Genomic DNA, 19006 nt, shown 5'->3' with positions numbered 1-19006 from the left:
TTTGATGTCCTATTATTTAGTATCTGTTTACAGCTCAAAAACTCTTGGCAGCATCAACAAACGACTGTCCAATTCTGATTCAAACAATTCTGACTGGTGCAAGGGAATACGTGACATCACCTTTTTCCAACAGAGCCCCACCCAACTCAAACCACTGACTTTGGCAGATGTGTTCGTGTTGGACCCCATCATTCATACTAAGAAGCAGATTGAGAAAATAGGTTTTCAGGGCCTTTAAATTCCCTCCCAGAGATTCTACATTGGTCTAACTCTATCTAGTGTATATAAGCAGCTATATCTGTGAGTCTAAACATGCATGTGTGCATTGAAAGAGCCGCTTTCATCGCATTGTCAATGTGCTGAATGAGATAAGCTGTATTTGACTTTTATTAGATATAACATAGTAGCTGTGAGAGAAAAGCTCCTGTTTGACTAATCAGACTTGCAGTAATTGTTTTGCACTTTGATGGATTGTCACAGTCGCATTTTCATGTGAAGCCAAAAGCATGAAGAGATGACAGGTTTATCACAGATTATCCTTTTTATTGTTGTTTTTTGGCTAATCAAGGAAACAGTCCCCTTAAGGCTGACCTTGGAACTTGGATAAAATTTTAAAATGTTATTTATCTTTACAACCCAAAATGAGTCTCATCTCTTTGTCGTGTTCCTCTTGTTGTAACAATGATCTCTCCTCTTGAAACCTGTCGAGCGTAGCCATCACTCCAAGGCACCTTGACTGTCAATCTGTTAATTTCCTCTTATTTAAACCCTGAACTTATTAACTCTCATTCGGGCGACTGTGTTGTTGCTCTGCGTCACCGCGCAGAGAAACCAACCAGACAATGGGTGTGATTGAGAGGCGAAATAGATGACATTATTGAATTTTAATCACATCTTTTTCGACACCAACGTTGAACACGGCAATTACCTGGCTACAAGACGTGTGTGTGTGTGTGTATAGGAAGGGGCTTGAGCGCAGAGCAGATGACTGGCTCATCAGGTTCTCACAGCGACTGAAAGAAGGTCGTAAGTGGCTATCAGCGCACCCAACCCTGTCTGGATGGATCCCTCCTGTCGCAGCGTGGCGAGCTCCTTCCATATGGAGAGGGGCCTAATTATCCCCCACCAATGACTGAATCAACATTTGATTATATCCTCCCTAAGGCTGCGCTGAAAGGCTCTATTCAAAGACCACTTTTATGTCTTTTCTCTCATAATCAAGAATGGCTGTTATTTGCTAATGATAAGTTTAATTTCTTTTTTTAACACAACCCCTGACACGCTGTGCAGCAAGATGTCAGACATATCTGGTGGTTTATGCCCTTGAGTACACTGATGTTTGTCTTTTAAACCAAATTGTAGTTGTAGAGAAATCTATGGGTTTTTGTTTTCTTAAAAAATACACAGTAATTCCTTCTTTTAAGTTGTCTCGTCAGTAAATGTTTCAGATCACCTTTGAATGAAGTGTGATGATCCCAACAGTCTTTGTTTGGAAACCGGTTGTATATTATAAACAAGACTCCAGCTTCTGAATATTGCAGTTTTATTGACTAAATAGATGTTTTCCTTTTTGTGAGATAGATGAAATAAAACCCCACAAATTCTTTGTTTTGACTGATTCTTTTGTGCTCAGGACACCTGTATGTGACGCTGTGAATAAGTTTTCAAACTTGAGAAAGCATGAAGACAATGAAAAGCTTTCAAATGCTTTTCTTAAAAGCTGTCGACAAAAAAGCTGTGATTTTTAAATTTATCCTTTTTATGTTTTGCTCTCCTGTTTCATAGCCAGCGGAACTTGGCAGAAATCACAGAGCTGATCCACACGGCGTTCCTTGTGCATCGTGGGATCGTCAATCTGAAGGAGTGGACGGTTTCAGACGGCCCGCTGAAGGATATGCAGTTTGGGAATAAGATGGCTGTCCTAAGCGGGGACTTCCTGCTAGCGAATGCTTGTACCGGACTGGCTGAGTTGAATAATACTAAGGTACTCTGTCTGTCTGTCAGTAACAAACTGTACCCCTGAGAAATATCTGACCTGACATCAGTGATATTAATGAGAAACACTGCTGTCTTAATAGGCACTCCCAGCGGCCCTTGCAGCTCCACATATCAGTGTCAGTCTTCATCACTACATCTTTTCTCTCGCTCACACCACATCCAAACTCTGACATCTCCCACTTGCAATCATAATATCTTGCAGGGTTCCCACTGTTCATGAAATTTATGATGTATTATTGATTTTAGACGTATTTTACTTCTTTTATCCAGAGCAGAATACCTGCAGTTCAACCTACTATTAATCCCTTTAGCAAAACAACATTAATATTGTAATCTGTAATATCCTCATGTTTTTTATTTTGTCTGAATCACTGGTGCTGAGTTTGCATCGGTGTGATGTTTTGGCTGTAGCCTAATATTTAACAGAGATATTGGAGTGTTTTTTGTTCTTCTCATCTAACTCTCAGCAAGCAACTCTCAAAATGTTGAATCATTCTTTTAACAAGATTAGCCTGGTTCAAAAATATGAAGAATGTGGGACATCGTTTTCTTACATAGCTTGCGAGCTACGTAGCTACATCCATGGAAAACAGCAGCAGGAAAGTTGTGACATAGTGTGGATGACATTGACACAGCTGTGCAGGTTGTTGCAAGCAGACTTACAGAAATAACTCTAAAAGCAACACATTTCTTTGATTTAGAGCTGCAAAGAAAAGTCAATTAATCGATTAGTCGATCAACAGAAATTTAATCGGCAACTATGTTGATAATCAATCTCGAGTCATTTTTTTTATAAAAAAAACCCCAAATTCTTAAATTTGAATATTTTTTGGTTTCTTTAGTCTTCTATGATAGGAAACTGAATATCTTTTGGGTTGTAGACTGCAGGTTGGGACAAAAAAAGACATTTTAGGTTGCATTTTGGGTTTTAGGAAACCAAACAACTAATCAATTAATCGAGAAAACAATGGACAGATTAATTGATAATAAAAATAATCGTCAGTTGCAGCCCTACTGTGATTAATGTTAACTACTCCCAGCAACCACTACCACAGCTTCTGTGTCAACTGCAGATAAATAATATGAATGAATGATATGAAACAAAATGGTAATTCAGTCTGATTATCAGGCTATAACAAGATGAGAAAGATAAAAGATGAAAATACACTTCAGCTGCACAAAATGATTTGTATTATTCTGACTTTTTTGGGAAATACTGCAGAGTTTTACCTTCTGAGACCTCTTAAAAGTATTAAATGAAATGGTCTGAGAGGAGAAAATCTGTCTTTTGTTGAGCCAGACACAGACATATGCAGCCTTTGACGAGGGGTCACAAGAAGACATTGCTTGGCTAAGATCACAAGTCAGGAAGATTGGGAATCGATGGTGTGGCCAGAGCTGTGAGGTCTTTTTATTGGATGTCATGCTGTGGTAGCCGAAGTTTCTGTAGGTGGTGGTCTGTTCAGCCATGATTAACGTGACTGCTAATACCAACTATCTAGTTTCTCTTTAGTATGTTCAAACACATCACTGCTTCTGTCATACAGTAAACGTCTCTCTGTGCATCTTCCCTCAGTCAGTTAGATAAAAGCTCAGATATTTGATGGCCTACAGCCTGTTTTGTATATTGGACAATGCGGTCAGGAGACCCCATTGATAACGTACACCATGGGAATCCCTCTTATTGAGTTTTCAGTTTTGGATGTATGTGTGGTGGTGGTCTCCTAAGTGCACCACAGATCATATCTGCTACGTAGCCTGGTAACCCCTCGCTGACAGATTCTGTCACCACGCTGTTCTGTCAGAATGCGGTCGCCTGAGGGGATCAAAATAACCGTCTCCCCTCCCCATGTGCCATCAGCCGGACCAGCCCTTATCACCTTCCCTGCCGCTTCGTATTCAGCACACACAGTCTGGGTTTATGCCTGTTGTACGGCGGCCAAATGATGCCCTACCAAAAATATGACGGAAGCGGTATCCATGGTGCTTCTGCTGTAGGAAACATTGCAGAGGGTCTAAAAAAATCTGTATTTCCTTTATGAATGAAAGATAATTCTAAAGGTGTGGCATTTCCTTTACTGTGCTAATTGGCTTTCATTAGGATTTGTCACTGCATCAGTATGATGAGAGATAATTGTCACACTGTGGCCAAGCTACAAATTACAGTAATGGAACTGATACTATTGTTTCCCTGGAAGATGGAAAAAAAACACTGAGAATGAAATGAAGGCAGATCTGCTGATGACTTGAGCTAATGATGATCTAATTTCATTAACTGTACATTCACGTCAAGCAACTTGGCATCCATTTAATCAAGTTTGGGAGCATCTGTTCCTTTAGTTTGGCTCATTTTCAAGATGAGAACAATGCCACTCAAACTCAGGTGGCACCAAATGATTGCACAGCGGCACATGAAACTATTAGCCTCGCTTTTTTTTTTTCCCTCCTAACAAACCTGCGATGCTGTTCATTAGGAGCGTGAAATCTGAAGCAACCGCAGGAAAGGGCCCCAAAGTGGAAGTTTTTAAGGGTAATAAGGACATCTGATAGCCAGCAGTTACTCATGTTTAAAAAGGTTAGCAAAACAAAATGAACCAAGGGCAAACCACAGAATGGACCTATGCTCATATTCAGCTGTTTTTCATGTGTGTTTCAGTGGTATGAACACAAGGGAAATTATATTATGGTGAGCAGCACTGATGAGTCCATCATACCTAGCTTAAGTTACGAGAAAGGGATTAGTTTTGACCAAAGTTTTGACCTGGTTGGATTTTAGGTTTAGCAAAATCATAACCTTAACCTCCCATTTGTGAGTCACATTTCACTTTAATTCAATTCTTCAGAAACAGAATCTTGAGAAATCTTGAGAATCGTGATCATGCTACACTAAAACCCATACAATATCTCAACTCAAGGTCCAATTACTTGCTCTTGAGCTTTTGACTGCATCTACCGCCTTCATCAGCTGATAGAATTAACTGTCAACCTCAGCTTTAAGCCAGTATGGACTTTTCATGGCAAGCTACACTTCTATGACAACTGAGAAAGCAACATCTGCTGATGAAGACAGTGTGATGTGGTGTGATCACTGCCATCTAATACAACAACAAACTGAATTTCACAGACTATTTTGATGCCATATACAAGAAAGCCAGTCAGATTATTTCTCATTAGAAAATTAAGGGGTTTGGAAGTTGGTCAGAATTTTCTGGAAGACGTGTTAATCAGCCTGATAGAGAGCAAAGAAGTGTGGCAAACAAAAATAAGTTGATTAGGGGAAATTGTAGGTCACCAACAAAAATCACTGGATGTTCTGTATAATACAGCTGCATCCCGTCCACTCTGAACTTGAGTTAATACCTTATGGACAACACTACAGAACACCTCTAGTGAACAAATTATATGTATGGGATTCTTTTTTATAAGTGCGGTCAATATAACAGACAAACAGTGCCAGCATATCCCCATGCCAGGAAATTTCAGGAAATCAACGTTTGCACACAGGCTTTGTGTTGCATTCATTGTTTCTATTGTCATGTTACTGTTTATATTTTGTTTTCTTTCTCTTTTTTACATTTTTACTGGTGACTGTGTTTACTGGTGAGATGAAGACACATTTCATCCCCTGATGGCACAATAAAGTTCTATTCTGTCTTACTCTAAAGGATTTCAATGGGTGTTTTGGTGGATTTGCAGAGACTTTTTGGAAACATTGTTCATAAGGCAATGAGGCGGATGATTAACGGAGGTGTGATATTCATACAGTTCAAGTATTTCTGTACAGATCCACATGACATTTGCAAACTTTGTGTCTGGCTGCAGAAATGGAAGATAAACCCACTATTACTGGCCCATTTAAATACCATGAAGCATCAGAGATGTGATACATACTGTAACTAGGAATAGAAATGGAGAGTCGCTGCAAACACTGCACTCTGCTGAGAGTCGTCTAGTTGTGGGTTAAAAACTGCATCCAAACTGGTTCAGCTCCTTTAGCTGAAAAAAGACGAACACAAATATATTGTTGCAGTTTAAAACTTACCCCGAGGCAAATACAGTAAAGGCTGTATAAGATTTAACTTTCTCTCATTAAAATCTGCTAATTACCTGATATTTATAGCCTTGCAACAGCGTCAAAGTGTCTTAAACTGAGTGGAGTTCGACTCTGGTATTAAAAACTGTCATAGTCTCCTAAACAGTGAATTGTCTTCCTTTTCTTGCAGCGTGTGTGTGGTCACTGTACCACATTGTTTTATTACACAGGGTGACAGATGAGTAATACTTGGAGCTTTGGAAGTTTTTCTCATAAACCAGCCTTTTTTTTTGTTCTTTTAAGGCAGTGAGAGCGATGGAGATTGTGTGTCGTGGCCTTGAGAGGAAACCTATGCCGCTACTTGTATAAACTGTAAAGTAATCTCGCCATGGAGCTCCGGTTTCTTCCCCCTCGCAGACCTGTCGGCAAAACACGATCTGGCTGGATTTTGGAATGGAGTAAGGGGGAGGCAGAGGGAGAGCTTATCTGATACTTTCCAAAAAAAGACCCCCACTGGCCCCCACTTCCCAAGGCAGGCAGAGACACCACATCTGGTAATACTGTAGGCACATTGTCCTTCCAGGTCTGTGGGCGAAGCTCTGGTTTCCTGAATATTTTCCCCCAGTGGATTCAGTTACCCAAAGGGCACTGCGAGGCTGACGGAGCAGCCAGCGTCACCAGACTTTTCTGATGAACCAAGGATGTCTGGGATGAGCTGAAGGAGCTCTAAATTTAACCTCATTCATCTGAACTGTACAGGCGTGGCATCGAGTTCTCTGTCCATGCTGTTCTGTGGCTGTGAATGAAGGATGCAGAGATCGACTTAAGATTTTTACTCATTCATCAGATAATCGCCTGAAAAGATGCAGCCTCTCATCTGGAGGTTGATAAGGGGCTGGTAGTGTTTCTGGAAGCTAAAATGTAGTCATGCATGCCCCCTGTAAGAGGAAACGGGCAACTGCAGTCTTAAACAAACAAAACTCAGGCCTCCACAATGCTTTACCACAACAGACTGTGTGACATATTTTTTAGTTTTTTTTAACTTGTCACTCCTCTTAAATGTTTTTATTGTTAAAGTAGGAAGTTAAATATTCTCTGATGTCTGTTCCCCAAAAGCAGTCCTGCACAGAGGTTGTGGCCTGGTTAGTTACCATCATCCCTAACAGCTTGAAACTCAATTTCTTTTTTGCCCTTACCTCTCTTATTGTGTCCCTTCTGCAGACATTTAAAAATGTATAAATACTCTAAATATCAATAGATGAATATACTAATAGGCCACACCCAGGCACACAAAGTGAAATAAATCGTCAAGAACTTGTGGATTGGAGGAAATGTGCAACCCTTGTGTCCGATCATTGCTCCAAAACCTTGTTAACCCCTCTGCTCTCTGGACACCGTCTTATTTCGTCTCACCATCTGCCTTTCAGCTCCATTTCAGCCCCTCGAAATCGGACAGACACCTGATCTGGCTCTGTTGAAGCGTCTCAACTGGACGTCGCTATAAATACAAAGTATAATGAACCAAGCAGAGCCTGGATCTGCTTTATGAAATCAACAGGAGCTCCCCAACAGCCTATTAATGAGCAGCTGAGTTTGCAGCAGTTCACCTGGTTCCAACCCCTCAGTACCAACACATCTTGCCTCCGATTTATTCACCAAACCAGCTGCTCAGATGAGAGCGCTGTTTGCTGGTGCTTCAATCAGGGCAAATTGTGGTTTTTAATTACAAATGTCACGGTTGAAGCGAGTGGCATGTCAGTTTTGATCTACCTCATTTACATCTACATTTTAGGATTAATCGATGCTGTTATTCAGAGAGATTATAATGAGGAAGAGGGTTATTGGTTCAGTGCCCAAGCCCAAGGACACTTCAGCGGGACATGTTGATTGTTGTGCGGATCAGATCTGAAGTCTTTGGCTTAAAAGATGATCAGCAATCCTTCAACCTGTTTCCATCCCATAGGTTTGTAGACTTATGAGTAAAATAGTTGTCTTTTTTTCTCAGTAGTGGTACGTGTCTAAATATGTAACTCTGAGGCCTGTTAATGCTTGAAGATTTATATTTTAGCCCAAAGGTCTGATGTTTTTTGTCTTTTTCTGTCTTACAGGTTGTTGAATTGATCTCCAGTGCCATCGGTGATTTAGTTCAAGGAATCTACTACGAAAATTCCAATAACACAGAGGTAAAACATCTATTTTCCTTCTATAGATCTACTTTGACGTGATGCAGCAGAGTCAAAAAATCTGTAAGAGTTTAGAGGCATGGGAGTACATAATGTCCAACAAAATAACAACCTTTAAAGTTTGTTGGACTCAATTTGAATAATACGATATGAGTAAATAATCAATCACTTAATCAATAATAAAGGCAAGGCAAATTCAGTTGCAGAGCACATTTCACACATAATGGGAACTGAGAATACTTTACATACAGAAACACATTTAAAAAGAAAGTTACAAGACAAGTTCAAGATTGATATATTTTTTAAAAGGCTAAATTAAAGGAACAGCCATCAATGTTATATATTGTTCTTATTGTCAGCAACTAACAATTAAATATTGTCCAAATTATCCAAATCCTGATATTTCTTGTTCATGTATGCCATAAATCTCCAGTCTTATCCAGAAACTTTAAACACATTAATGAGCCACACAATTACATACACCATTCTGCTTCTGTAAATACTCACTAGAACAGCAAATGTGTATTCTTCTGCTGCTGAAAATAGTCCCCAACAAATGCAGTTTACTCCTGTTTGAACTACGTTTGCTTAAAACTACAGTGCCCAGTTTTTTTTTGCTAAATTATAAAGATGAGCCCTTTATGAGAATGAAGCTTTATATTTGTGACAAGTTTCCCACTTTTTATTGAGATCTCACAAAGATATAAATAGAGCAGCACATCAAAGTCAGACAAAAAAATAATGCAAGAAGATACACAAACAAACAAAAATAACAATGAACAGTTGTCTGGAAATATTTCAGTATTCATACAAATATATCTTAATTAGGCATTCATTTAGGTGGTGTCATGTCTCATGAATCATATGATCATAAATATCATGAATATCATGAATCATAAATGTTTTTTCCAGGTCTTTTTAAATGACTCTCAAAAGGTATGTCAACTTTTCCATAACGAAAATGTCTTGGACAATTTCCAGCCACTGTTCCTGTTTTGGAGTGCCTACATTAAATCATTGCCTGGTAACGGCTTTCTTACTTCCTGCAAGTAAAACTTCTTCTCTAATCACAACATCTTCATCCTCCCAAGACACTGTATATCACAGGACAGGTATTTGGGATCACATATCCCAAAATATTTTTAACAACTGCATTAACATTTTCCCAATACAGCCTTATCTTTGTACAATTTCAGAAAATATGTGAGTGGTCAGCCTCCATGCTTCCACACAGCCTCTAATAGTGTTGTTGTGCAGCAAGTTGCCTACATTTTTATTCTGAAAAAACGAGTTACGCTCCATACTAGTGAGTTTGTGGATGTATATTGTGTCTCACACATTTGATACCATTCTTCCTCTGTTATTTGAATGTTTAACTGTGCTCCCCATTTTGCTTTTATGTAGAGCATTGATTCCTCCCCTGCTTCTTCCCAAAGCTTGATAGAAAGCAGAGATGACCCGAGGCCCCTTCTGTTTGTATGCACCCACAATCACCCCAAAGCTTGGTAGAAAGCAGAGATGACCCGAGGCCCCTTCTGTTTGTATGCATCCACAATCACCTCAGTCACATTATTTGAAGTTTCATCTGGTTCCGACCTAATCTCTTTTGTAAAGTAGTCTCTTAAAGGACCAGTGTGTAGGATTTAGTGGCATCTAGTGGCGAGGTTGCATATTGCAACCAACTGAATACTCCTCCCCCTCCCCCCCAAGAGTATAGGAGAACCTACGATGGCCACAAAACTTGCGAAAGACATGACAGAGCCAGTGTTTGATTTGTCCATTCTGGACTACTGTAGAAACATGGCGGTGCAACATGGTGGGCTCCATGGAAGAGGACCCGCTCCCTATGTAGATATAAAGGGTTCATTCTAAGGTAACAAAAACACGATTCTCATTAATTAAAACATACTTATGAATATTATATTCCATTTCTGCCAAGTCTGTTCTGCAAGATGCCACTAAATTCTACACAATGCACCTTTAACTGCAAGTATCTAAAAAAGTCTTTGTTTTCAAGACCGTACTTTGCCTTTAAATCTCGGAAGCTCATAAATTCACTATTTTCTGAAACTGTACACATTGCTGTTATGCCTTTTCATGTTCATTCTTTGAATATTGGATCATACACCCCTGGCTTAAACTTTGAGTCATATGCAAACCACCTCAGTGTGCAAACCCCTCTCTTTAATTTGTATTTTTCTACTATCACAGTCCATATTTCTAGCGTAAATGCTGCTATTGGATCCATAACATGTCTCAGAGCCCCTATCAAATATTTATATCCCACCAGGATCTGGGTCTTATAACCTTGTATTTGGTTAAACCATTCCCCCCTTCTTTTCATCCTTGGCTTTTTGCAATTCCAAATGAATCTAGAGATCATCTTGTCCCAGACTATGAATTTGTTTTGGGAAACATTAATTGGGAGAGATTTGAATAAATATAGTAGCTTCATTTTAACCGTTTGTATTCTGACACTGAAGTCTAAAGGGAGGGTAGACCACCTTTCAACATCTATTTGGATGTTCTCAATTTTGTTAAAGTTGGCTTCAGCGTGTGATTAATGATAAAATCAGAGGGGGGGCTGGGAGGGGAGATGGGGGTTGAAATGTTTTAGTGGGCCTATATAGACAATGATGCCTATTAGGCTATTTCCTGCAGATGTTACAGTAACTTTAATAAAACAATTATGAAATTTGAACTTGACCACTGCATTTGCAGGAATATTTTAATCCATTTTTTAAAAATTTAATTCATCAAGTAGCACAATATTTTGCCTTGTCCTTTCCTCATGCGGACACATAGGAGATGTGATCATATATAACCAAACAAAAGGTAAATGCTAATTAAACATACCAGAATTAAATCCCCCAACGCTCCTTTTAGTACTGTGGACAGTTTCCCTCGGCCAGACGTGCCAATACACTTAATTCAGCTTCTTCAATATTGAATAGAAAATAATAACAACATGCAATAGATCAACATGCTGTCATCATAAAAATAAATAGGCTACAGTACATGCCTACTTGTCAGACTCGCAGTCTGCTTTGATGACAGACTTCTGTCTTCTTCTGCTTTCCTGTGAAGGGGTCATCTGATGTGTTGCCCCTCTTTTACCCACATCAGATCTTTGAGCAGGGAAGGAGGCAACCCCTGCTACATTTACTGCGTCATCACGTAGCCCAGACGCGGTGTCATCTCTATTGGCACACAAGTGCTGACAGTGAAAGTCAATTTCTTATTTTAATGTTGTTTGCACCAATGACTGTTCTCACGTTGCAGCTCTTTACTTAGATTTTTTTTAAATAGCCTATTTTTATTATAGATATCTTTCGTGGTCTATGGGTGAAGCAGCATAAATCACTAAGAGGGGGATACATTTTTGTCCCCACTGAGGATAAAAATAACTCAGCAGAGGCAGGAATATATAGACCAGAGGCGGGGAAATCCCCACCATCCGCCCCAGCAAATCGCACCCTGATTTGGTTTCAAACACGTTGGAAAGCATGTTGTTTATAGTTACACCAAAATACTTAATTGTTTTTTTGCACTTGTGATAAGGATAGCCACTCCCCTCTTCTGGCTAGGTTTGTAGGAACTATAAAATGCATTTCTAAAACCAAGGAGGTTTCTCATGTTCTTTTTGAGGCAGGTGGGTTTCTTGTAAAAATAGCACTTGAGCCTTTTCTTTTTTTCAATTTAGCCAGGCCCTTGCTTACCTTGCAAGGCAGCTAGATTCGCAAGATCATGGCATCACGAGATCATGCAAGAATCCATCTTGTCAGGCTTCAAGTAATGTGCTTGTGTCTGAACCACTGGTGGTTCAAACCAATCAGTGTCCTGTGAGGATTCTCGTGTGATCTTGTGAATCCAGCTGCCTCCAAGACAAGACGGTGATAGACAGATGGTTCATCCAATCACCTGCCAGGTATTGTTTGAAAGTGCCTGCCCTTTTCTAAACAGTTTCCAAGGACGACTTCTTCGTCAGGTTAGGACCTTGCTCCTTTTAGCTGGATTATTCGTCCCATTTACATTAAGTGACACCAATTTTATATTGTTATGTCGCATTTAAATGACCCAATCCTGCATTGCATTTATAAACCTCCAGATAACTGCACATGCCTGAACGTCTGGCCAACGTGTGCTAAATAAAGAAAAAACAGTTGACTTCCAAGTAAGGGTGATTCCTTGCCACCCTAAGTCCCCATTGGCAGGCAGGGAAGGGAAAGTCTCCTCCCAGAGTGCCCCTCACTAGAAGTGAAATACACCATCCTAGTAGTCCAGTGTCATCCTATAGCACTTATTTTGTAGTCCAAACAGTCTTCAGCATTGATCAAAAATAATGTAGGCCAATATATAGCAGTATCGGAAAAGAATAAAAAGGAAAGAGGTCACTTCCCTACCAGTCGTCCTTATTTGAGCTGCAAAGTAAATAAAATGCCCTTCAAAGTCGAAGTAAGAAACAGAACTTTTACATTGTAGCACACCCAATTTCAAATATTCCGAAATATGTCCAAAGATGGTCTATTTAACTTTATTGTATATTTGCCAGCCAACTGCTGTATCAACCCAATTTAAGACAGAATACCCAATCATAGATCTTAGAAATAGTATTTTATGTATAAGGGTAAGTGTTTATGGAGTCACAAGAGTATCTTTCCTGCTCTGCCTGTGTCCCTCTCCCAACTTCCTTTTGCTCTAAATAACTGAAGAGCTTGTGGGAAAAGCTGTGTTAATGCTCTGTTACTCCCTCGTGCACAACCAATTACACACTGAAATAAATTCACAGAGCAGGAGGGGTTGTTTTGATTGAGTTCTGAGGTGCTTCATGGGAACTTTGAAGTTATACAGTATAAGCAGTGAGAGCTCAGGCCTGTGATGTCTCTGCCTCTATTTGCTCCTCAGGAGAATATTCTCACCAATGGCGTCGACATGGCGACGTGGGAGGAGCAGACGTTCCTGTCCCACGGGGCACTGCTGGCCAAGAGCTGTCAAGCTGCGATGGAGCTCGCCAAACATGACAAGGAGTCCCAAAGACTGGCCTACAAGTACGGCAAACACCTCTCTCTGGGCCACAAGGTAAGTCTGAATGCCCCACCCACCAAGCACCAAATACTAGTGAAGTTGGTCTGAGGAGGGTAAATCAATAAGGGTCAACTGCCACACCAGTGGGCTACTTTTTGAAATAATCACAGTAGAATGGTTTAGTTTAAAGGTCCTGAAAACATATTTTCTCAACCGGCCTCTTACTATGAGAAATAGAGTCTTGGACACACAATTTTCTGACTGAGGTAGAACAGCACATGAGAGATTTCTGTTTTTGTGTTTTGTCCTTTCTTTTCTTACTGGTTTGATGTGGGCAGTGCTCCATTGGAAAAATGTGATGTCACATATTTCTGTAAACCAATCAAAGTTAAGCAACATTTGAATCAAAATGTCGTGGCAGTTGTGGGATTGTTTATGTTGCCAGCACTGGCAATCAAATCTAACCAAACACTCCCACTTTTTTAAAATGAATATGTTTTTCCCCAACTGACTTTTTGATCTGACACTATTTTCAGGGGCTTTAATAAGGTCTTTGGTATTTGTTTGTACTGAAACTTGACCACTGTACTTTCTTTCTCTGGCTGTGATCAAGTTATATCAAAGGGAATGAATGACTCTACACCACAAAAAGCTGCTGATTAGCTGCCTGTCACACTGATTTACACGAATCAGTAGTGTGTATACGTGGATAATTGGTCTTATTTTAGCTTAACCTTAACAATTTTAGTATATCTTTTGATCCAATGCGTCAAACCGTAGCTGATTTGATACAAAAAAGTAGGTTGAAAGGGGACATGTGATAAAGTATATTCCTACTGAAAAATGCAGATGAAATGTGTTCACAGGTAAGAACCATTTGTGAGAGTTTCTTTTCAATATTATCATGTTTTTGGATACTACCATACCATTAAATTTTGATTTTGATTATGCGCCTTAGTATTCTCACATCAGAGTGAAATAAGAAGGAAGGTTAATTTGCACCAAGCTGAAATGTCATTGATATGTAATGATAATGCAGCAGATAATGCAGGTGTTCAAACATTTTTCAAGTTTCAGACATTTATTTTCAAATGAATCTCATCAGTGTTAGTCAGGGCTCTCAACTCTCACACATTGACCCGCAATTGACATTTTTCACACGCTCTCACGCCACACTTCCGATTTCCTCATGCAATGAAAAACAAATTCATAACTGATAACGTAAGAGGACACTGAGCGCACGGACAGACAATACAGAGCAGCACAGCGCAGCAGAGAGTTACTCAGACCATCAGGGGGAAAAGTGAGAAATATACACAAATCTATTATATTGTAATGTATTCCCATGCATGCTGCTCACAGAAATCTCAGTCAGTGAGTTACTATGGTTACGGGGATGCTCTGTGCCTCTGTCGCTCTGAAACTTTCTTGAGATTCCAATAATAGGTTTTTAACACCCTCAATCTAACTAATCTAGACTAGTGCAGGTGGCTGTTTCTTGACTTAATACAAGATGTTAGGTGGTGTAGAAATGCAGGAAACCCCCAGAACTCCCACCAATGATGTTTGTTTAAAAGTTTGCTCCCCCATTTTAAAACATATCTAGGTGCCCATGTTTGCATGTGTTGTCTTTGTTCATATGTTTATGTGGGCAGTGGGGGGGGCTCACAGATTACAGTCACTCATCTCACAGATTTCAGTCACTTTAACTTGACATGTATGCAATGATCATTTGTCTAATTTTATGAATTTGTCAGGTGTTACTCAGGATCTGTCAATGTAAAGTTGTAGAGCAGGTCTAAGTAGAGCAAGGTCATTGCAGCATTGCAGCACTAAACAAGGCCAGAAAGAGGTCAAGTGGATCAATTTACCACAAATAATTCACATTCTATTATAAACAAAAATAAGTAGTACTAAAATACCCCCACCACCATGGGAACAAATTTCAAGCTGAAGTCAAACATTGGCAGCCCTGGTGCTAGTCTAAAAGTCATTCATAATGATCCCACTCGCAGTACTGTATTAGTGAATCCTCTCCTGCTGTGGTGCCCTGTAGCTGCCTGTCTGCAGGCCTCAGTGGCCGCAGGGAATCTCAGCATGGGATGAAACAGGAATGAGGTCTTTGAAGGAGAACCATCCTAGCTGTGTGTTTCACTAGGCTGTTCATCATGTTCCTCATTAACAAGGTCACTCAGAGTGTAGGTAGGCACAATGCAGGCTCACCCAGTTCACGTTCTCACCACTTGGTTTGTTTAATTGGTGCCTTGAAGATACAAATGTGGATCTCAGCCTGACTGAGAAACATGCTTTCCCCTTTGCAGCTGAACTCCGACCTGCAGCCGTTTGTGAAGAGCAGCATGGGAGAGCCGGTGTCGTTCAGTTTTAGCGCCGCCCCCGTGGTTTTCCACCGTCAGATCATCGGCCAGGAGAAATGGCATCAGCAACTGCAGCAGGTACAGTGAGGGTGGTCTGTGGCACCACTGCAGCAACTAGATTTCTTTACTTTTTTTAGAACAAAGTCTGAAAGTCACAAAGTTTTAAACTTTAGTCACTAATTTGCTTGAGGATGACAGGCTTTTTTTTGTGATCAACTATGAGCAGATCGTTGAATGACCACCACGAAGATGTTGCGCCTAAGATTAGCTTCCATATTTAAAGGAATAGTTTTACATTTTTGAAAACACACATGTTCACTTTGTTGCTGAGAGTTTGATGAGAAGATCGATACTGTTCTCAAGGGTTACCAATCGTCTCTTTATTTGTGGTGGCTGTGGCTCAGGAAGTAGAGCAGGTCATCCACTAATCAGAAGGTTGGTGGTTCGATCCCCAATTCCATCTGTCCACATGTCAAAGTGTCCTTGGGTAAGATACTGAACCCCAAATTGCTCCTGATATTTGCTCCAGCACATTGCGTGGCGTAACTTTGGTGTGCTATTCCGTGTGTGAGTGTGTGTGTGAATGGATGAGTGAGCAGCAGAAACATTGTAAAGTGCTTTGGATAAAAGCACTTTATAAATGCAGCCATTCATCTAACTCTCCTCCAGATATTGAATAAGCATATTTTCCAAAGTGTCAAACTGTTCCCTTAAGGCAGAAGGGCTTCAAAATGTTCATTTAAGAAAATTGAGTAAGGTTAACAAGGTTTGGAGTGAATGAATAGATGGCTTTGAAACTAATTGAAGTAGGTTTTTTTATTTTATCATGACTTGCACCTCTCCCCATTATAAAATGTGCTGATCTTAAGTTGTGTGATAAAATAGCACCTAAAAGTCAATAAAAAGTTGTTTAATCATGTTAAAGGGAACTTGGAAATCTGGATAATTATACTGATTCTCTTTTCTGTCTTCTTCATAAGGCAAGAACGCTGAGAAACCAACTCAATTACTCAAAGGTAAGCCCAGTTTATTTATTGAAGTATACAGAATGTGAAACAAGTTAAAGAAACATTATACTCGTAATGAAAGTAGTAACTGTGCGGCTTTTATGTTGTGTATCAGACAAAAAAATCTGGAACAAATTTGTAAGATGACCATATTTTTCATAGTTGTATCCTATTGTATTCACCTGTTTTTTCATTGGCTCTGTATGTGACAGGGCCATCAAAGAGAAACAGGATGTCTTTTCACTGTAACCTGTATCAAAGTTGAGAAATGTGCTTTCCAAAGTCAATGTGTGAAGGAAGAACGGGACCGATAGGGGTGCAAGAAGAGTCTGAAGCTACAGAGGAGGGGTCTGATGGTGTTGAGGGGGGGTTATCTGGTCCCGTCTGAAACCAGAGCAGGGAGGATTAGTTACCGAGGCCTATTTGTGGAGGAGACACTGAGGCTCTGAGACAGTGGCATTGTGAGAGAATCTCCTTCAGCAGACCTGCCGAAAAGGGGACGTGGGGAGAAGTTTGAAGGGAAGGAGAGATGACGGGACACGAGGAGGAAAGCTGAGAGCAGAATTGAGGGAGGGATGAAATTTTGGGGACTAAAAAGAAAGACCTTGGGCCAATAAACATGAAATTTTGCTCTGATACAGCTCAAAGATTACAAAAATAGAAACTAATAGAGAAATAATTAGAGGAACTCTGTGTATATCCCTGGCATCTACAAATTGTCCACGTGATTTAGCATGCGCTTTCATCCCATTAACTACAGATTACTTACATAAACTCATGTTTTCTCATTTTACAAACAGCTAAACCGACAAATTTTTTAAAAAATTATCATTGTGGCTATAATTTGAAGATATAAATACTTTAACAGTAATAATATAACAAAATTTGACCACATGAAAGAAGTGAAGATGGCACATTTTACCTTGAAGACGGCTGTTGTCACTGACACATAATGACCAGTCACAGCTTAATTTCAGCTAATGTCAGCTTAATTTCTTGTGGTAAACATTTTCTGTGTCTTTGAGTCAGCAAAAAATGTGTTCAACTGAAAAAGGGAAATATGTATATTTTTGTTTGTTTGTTTTTTTGTTTGTTTTTTTAAGAAATAAAGTTTAACATGACAAATAGAGACAGAAAAAGATGCATTGATATACACTGAGTCACATACAGGCCCCAGGAATGAGCATAATCCCATTAATAGAGAATAAATAATATAAAGATAAAAGTGTATCACACTTAGTATAGACAGAAGTATAAATTGTCCTTATAAGCAATGCCTTATGGGTATTAATGAGAGCAGAATGCACAGGATGAGATGAAAGAAGGAGCAGGTGGGGGCGGATTTGCAAGTAGAACTTATGAGGTTCCCTAAAATGCAAACAATGAAGGGAACATTAAGTTACTGTAGAACAAAACAAGGTTTAGCAGATAAGATGTTGTGAAATGAGAGTGAAAAAAGAGTACAGTCTAGACCTGCTCTGTCCCTGAGATAACTTCTATTGTGATTTGGCGCTATATAAATAAAACTGAATTGAAAAAGAACCTTTTCTAAATTAAAGAAGTAGCCAGGGTGAAGCTGAGTTCGATACCTGCAGTTTTTTTTCTTTTTTTTTTTTTTTGTTGTTTTTTTTTTTTAAGAAGGAAGGCCTTCAGGGCTTTCCACCTCCAGAATTCATGAGGTAAAATGCCCTCAGCAAAAAGATGTCCCAACACACCAGCAGTAAGGCACAAAGAGACGCCCAAATTCACTCTGTCTGTATACTTAAGCTGTTGGTTGGGGGTTGATTTAACTTGATGTTTTGCCACATCCTCATATGCTGTTTGTGTGTGTGTGAGTACCTGGCCTTCAGTTCTTCAAATATTTAAGTAGTCTCATCGAGCTTAAATTTTCTTTTAAAAGAGACATAAAAACGAAAATCAAACTGGAGCTGAAACAAGCCAAAACATAAAGAACATATAGTAAGGAGTAATATACAAAATCATGTACATTTTTGGGGCGAGGGGCAGACATTTTATTGTCAGTGTTCTGCAGTTTGTTCAGTTTATAACCTGGACTGAAGTTCAGACTGTAACAGCAGCCAGTCCTGTGATCTGGTGCAATAATTAGTCAAGTAAAGAGACAGGAGGGCTGTGAGATATATAAGCAGAACCTGCAGAGAAAATTCAGGGTATTTTCCTGCTCATGGTCAAAGAGGACCTGCCAACTTTTTAAAATATAACTCACACTAATGAGTCTGAAATGTTTCCCTTGTAGTTAAATGTGGTAAGATGCCTCCAGTGGTACCAGGGGCAGCATGCAAATGTAGAAAGACTCTTATACAATGAGTTTTCTGTCATTAAAGAAAGGTTTTGCTCCTGTGCAAGCCTTTACTTTAAGAGTAAGCT

General features: G+C 39.6%; 1 protein-coding gene across 1 annotated transcript in view; it reads left to right on the top strand.

Moving 5' to 3' along the window:
- pdss2 (prenyl (decaprenyl) diphosphate synthase, subunit 2) overlaps positions 1-19006 on the top strand; it is a 33501-nt gene that overhangs the window by 13503 nt on the left and 992 nt on the right. Inside the window, exons 3-7 of the mRNA XM_042389186.1 lie at positions 1786-1984; positions 8140-8214; positions 13120-13293; positions 15561-15692; positions 16595-16630. Of these exons, the coding sequence (XP_042245120.1) occupies positions 1786-1984; positions 8140-8214; positions 13120-13293; positions 15561-15692; positions 16595-16630 (616 nt within the window). The remainder of the gene's footprint in view (positions 1-1785; positions 1985-8139; positions 8215-13119; positions 13294-15560; positions 15693-16594; positions 16631-19006) is intronic.

Source organism: Thunnus maccoyii, chromosome 16 (genome assembly GCF_910596095.1).
Source record: "Thunnus maccoyii chromosome 16, fThuMac1.1, whole genome shotgun sequence".
Taxonomy (NCBI): Eukaryota; Metazoa; Chordata; class Actinopteri; order Scombriformes; family Scombridae; genus Thunnus; species Thunnus maccoyii.
This window is presented reverse-complemented; position numbering and strand designations above follow the sequence as displayed.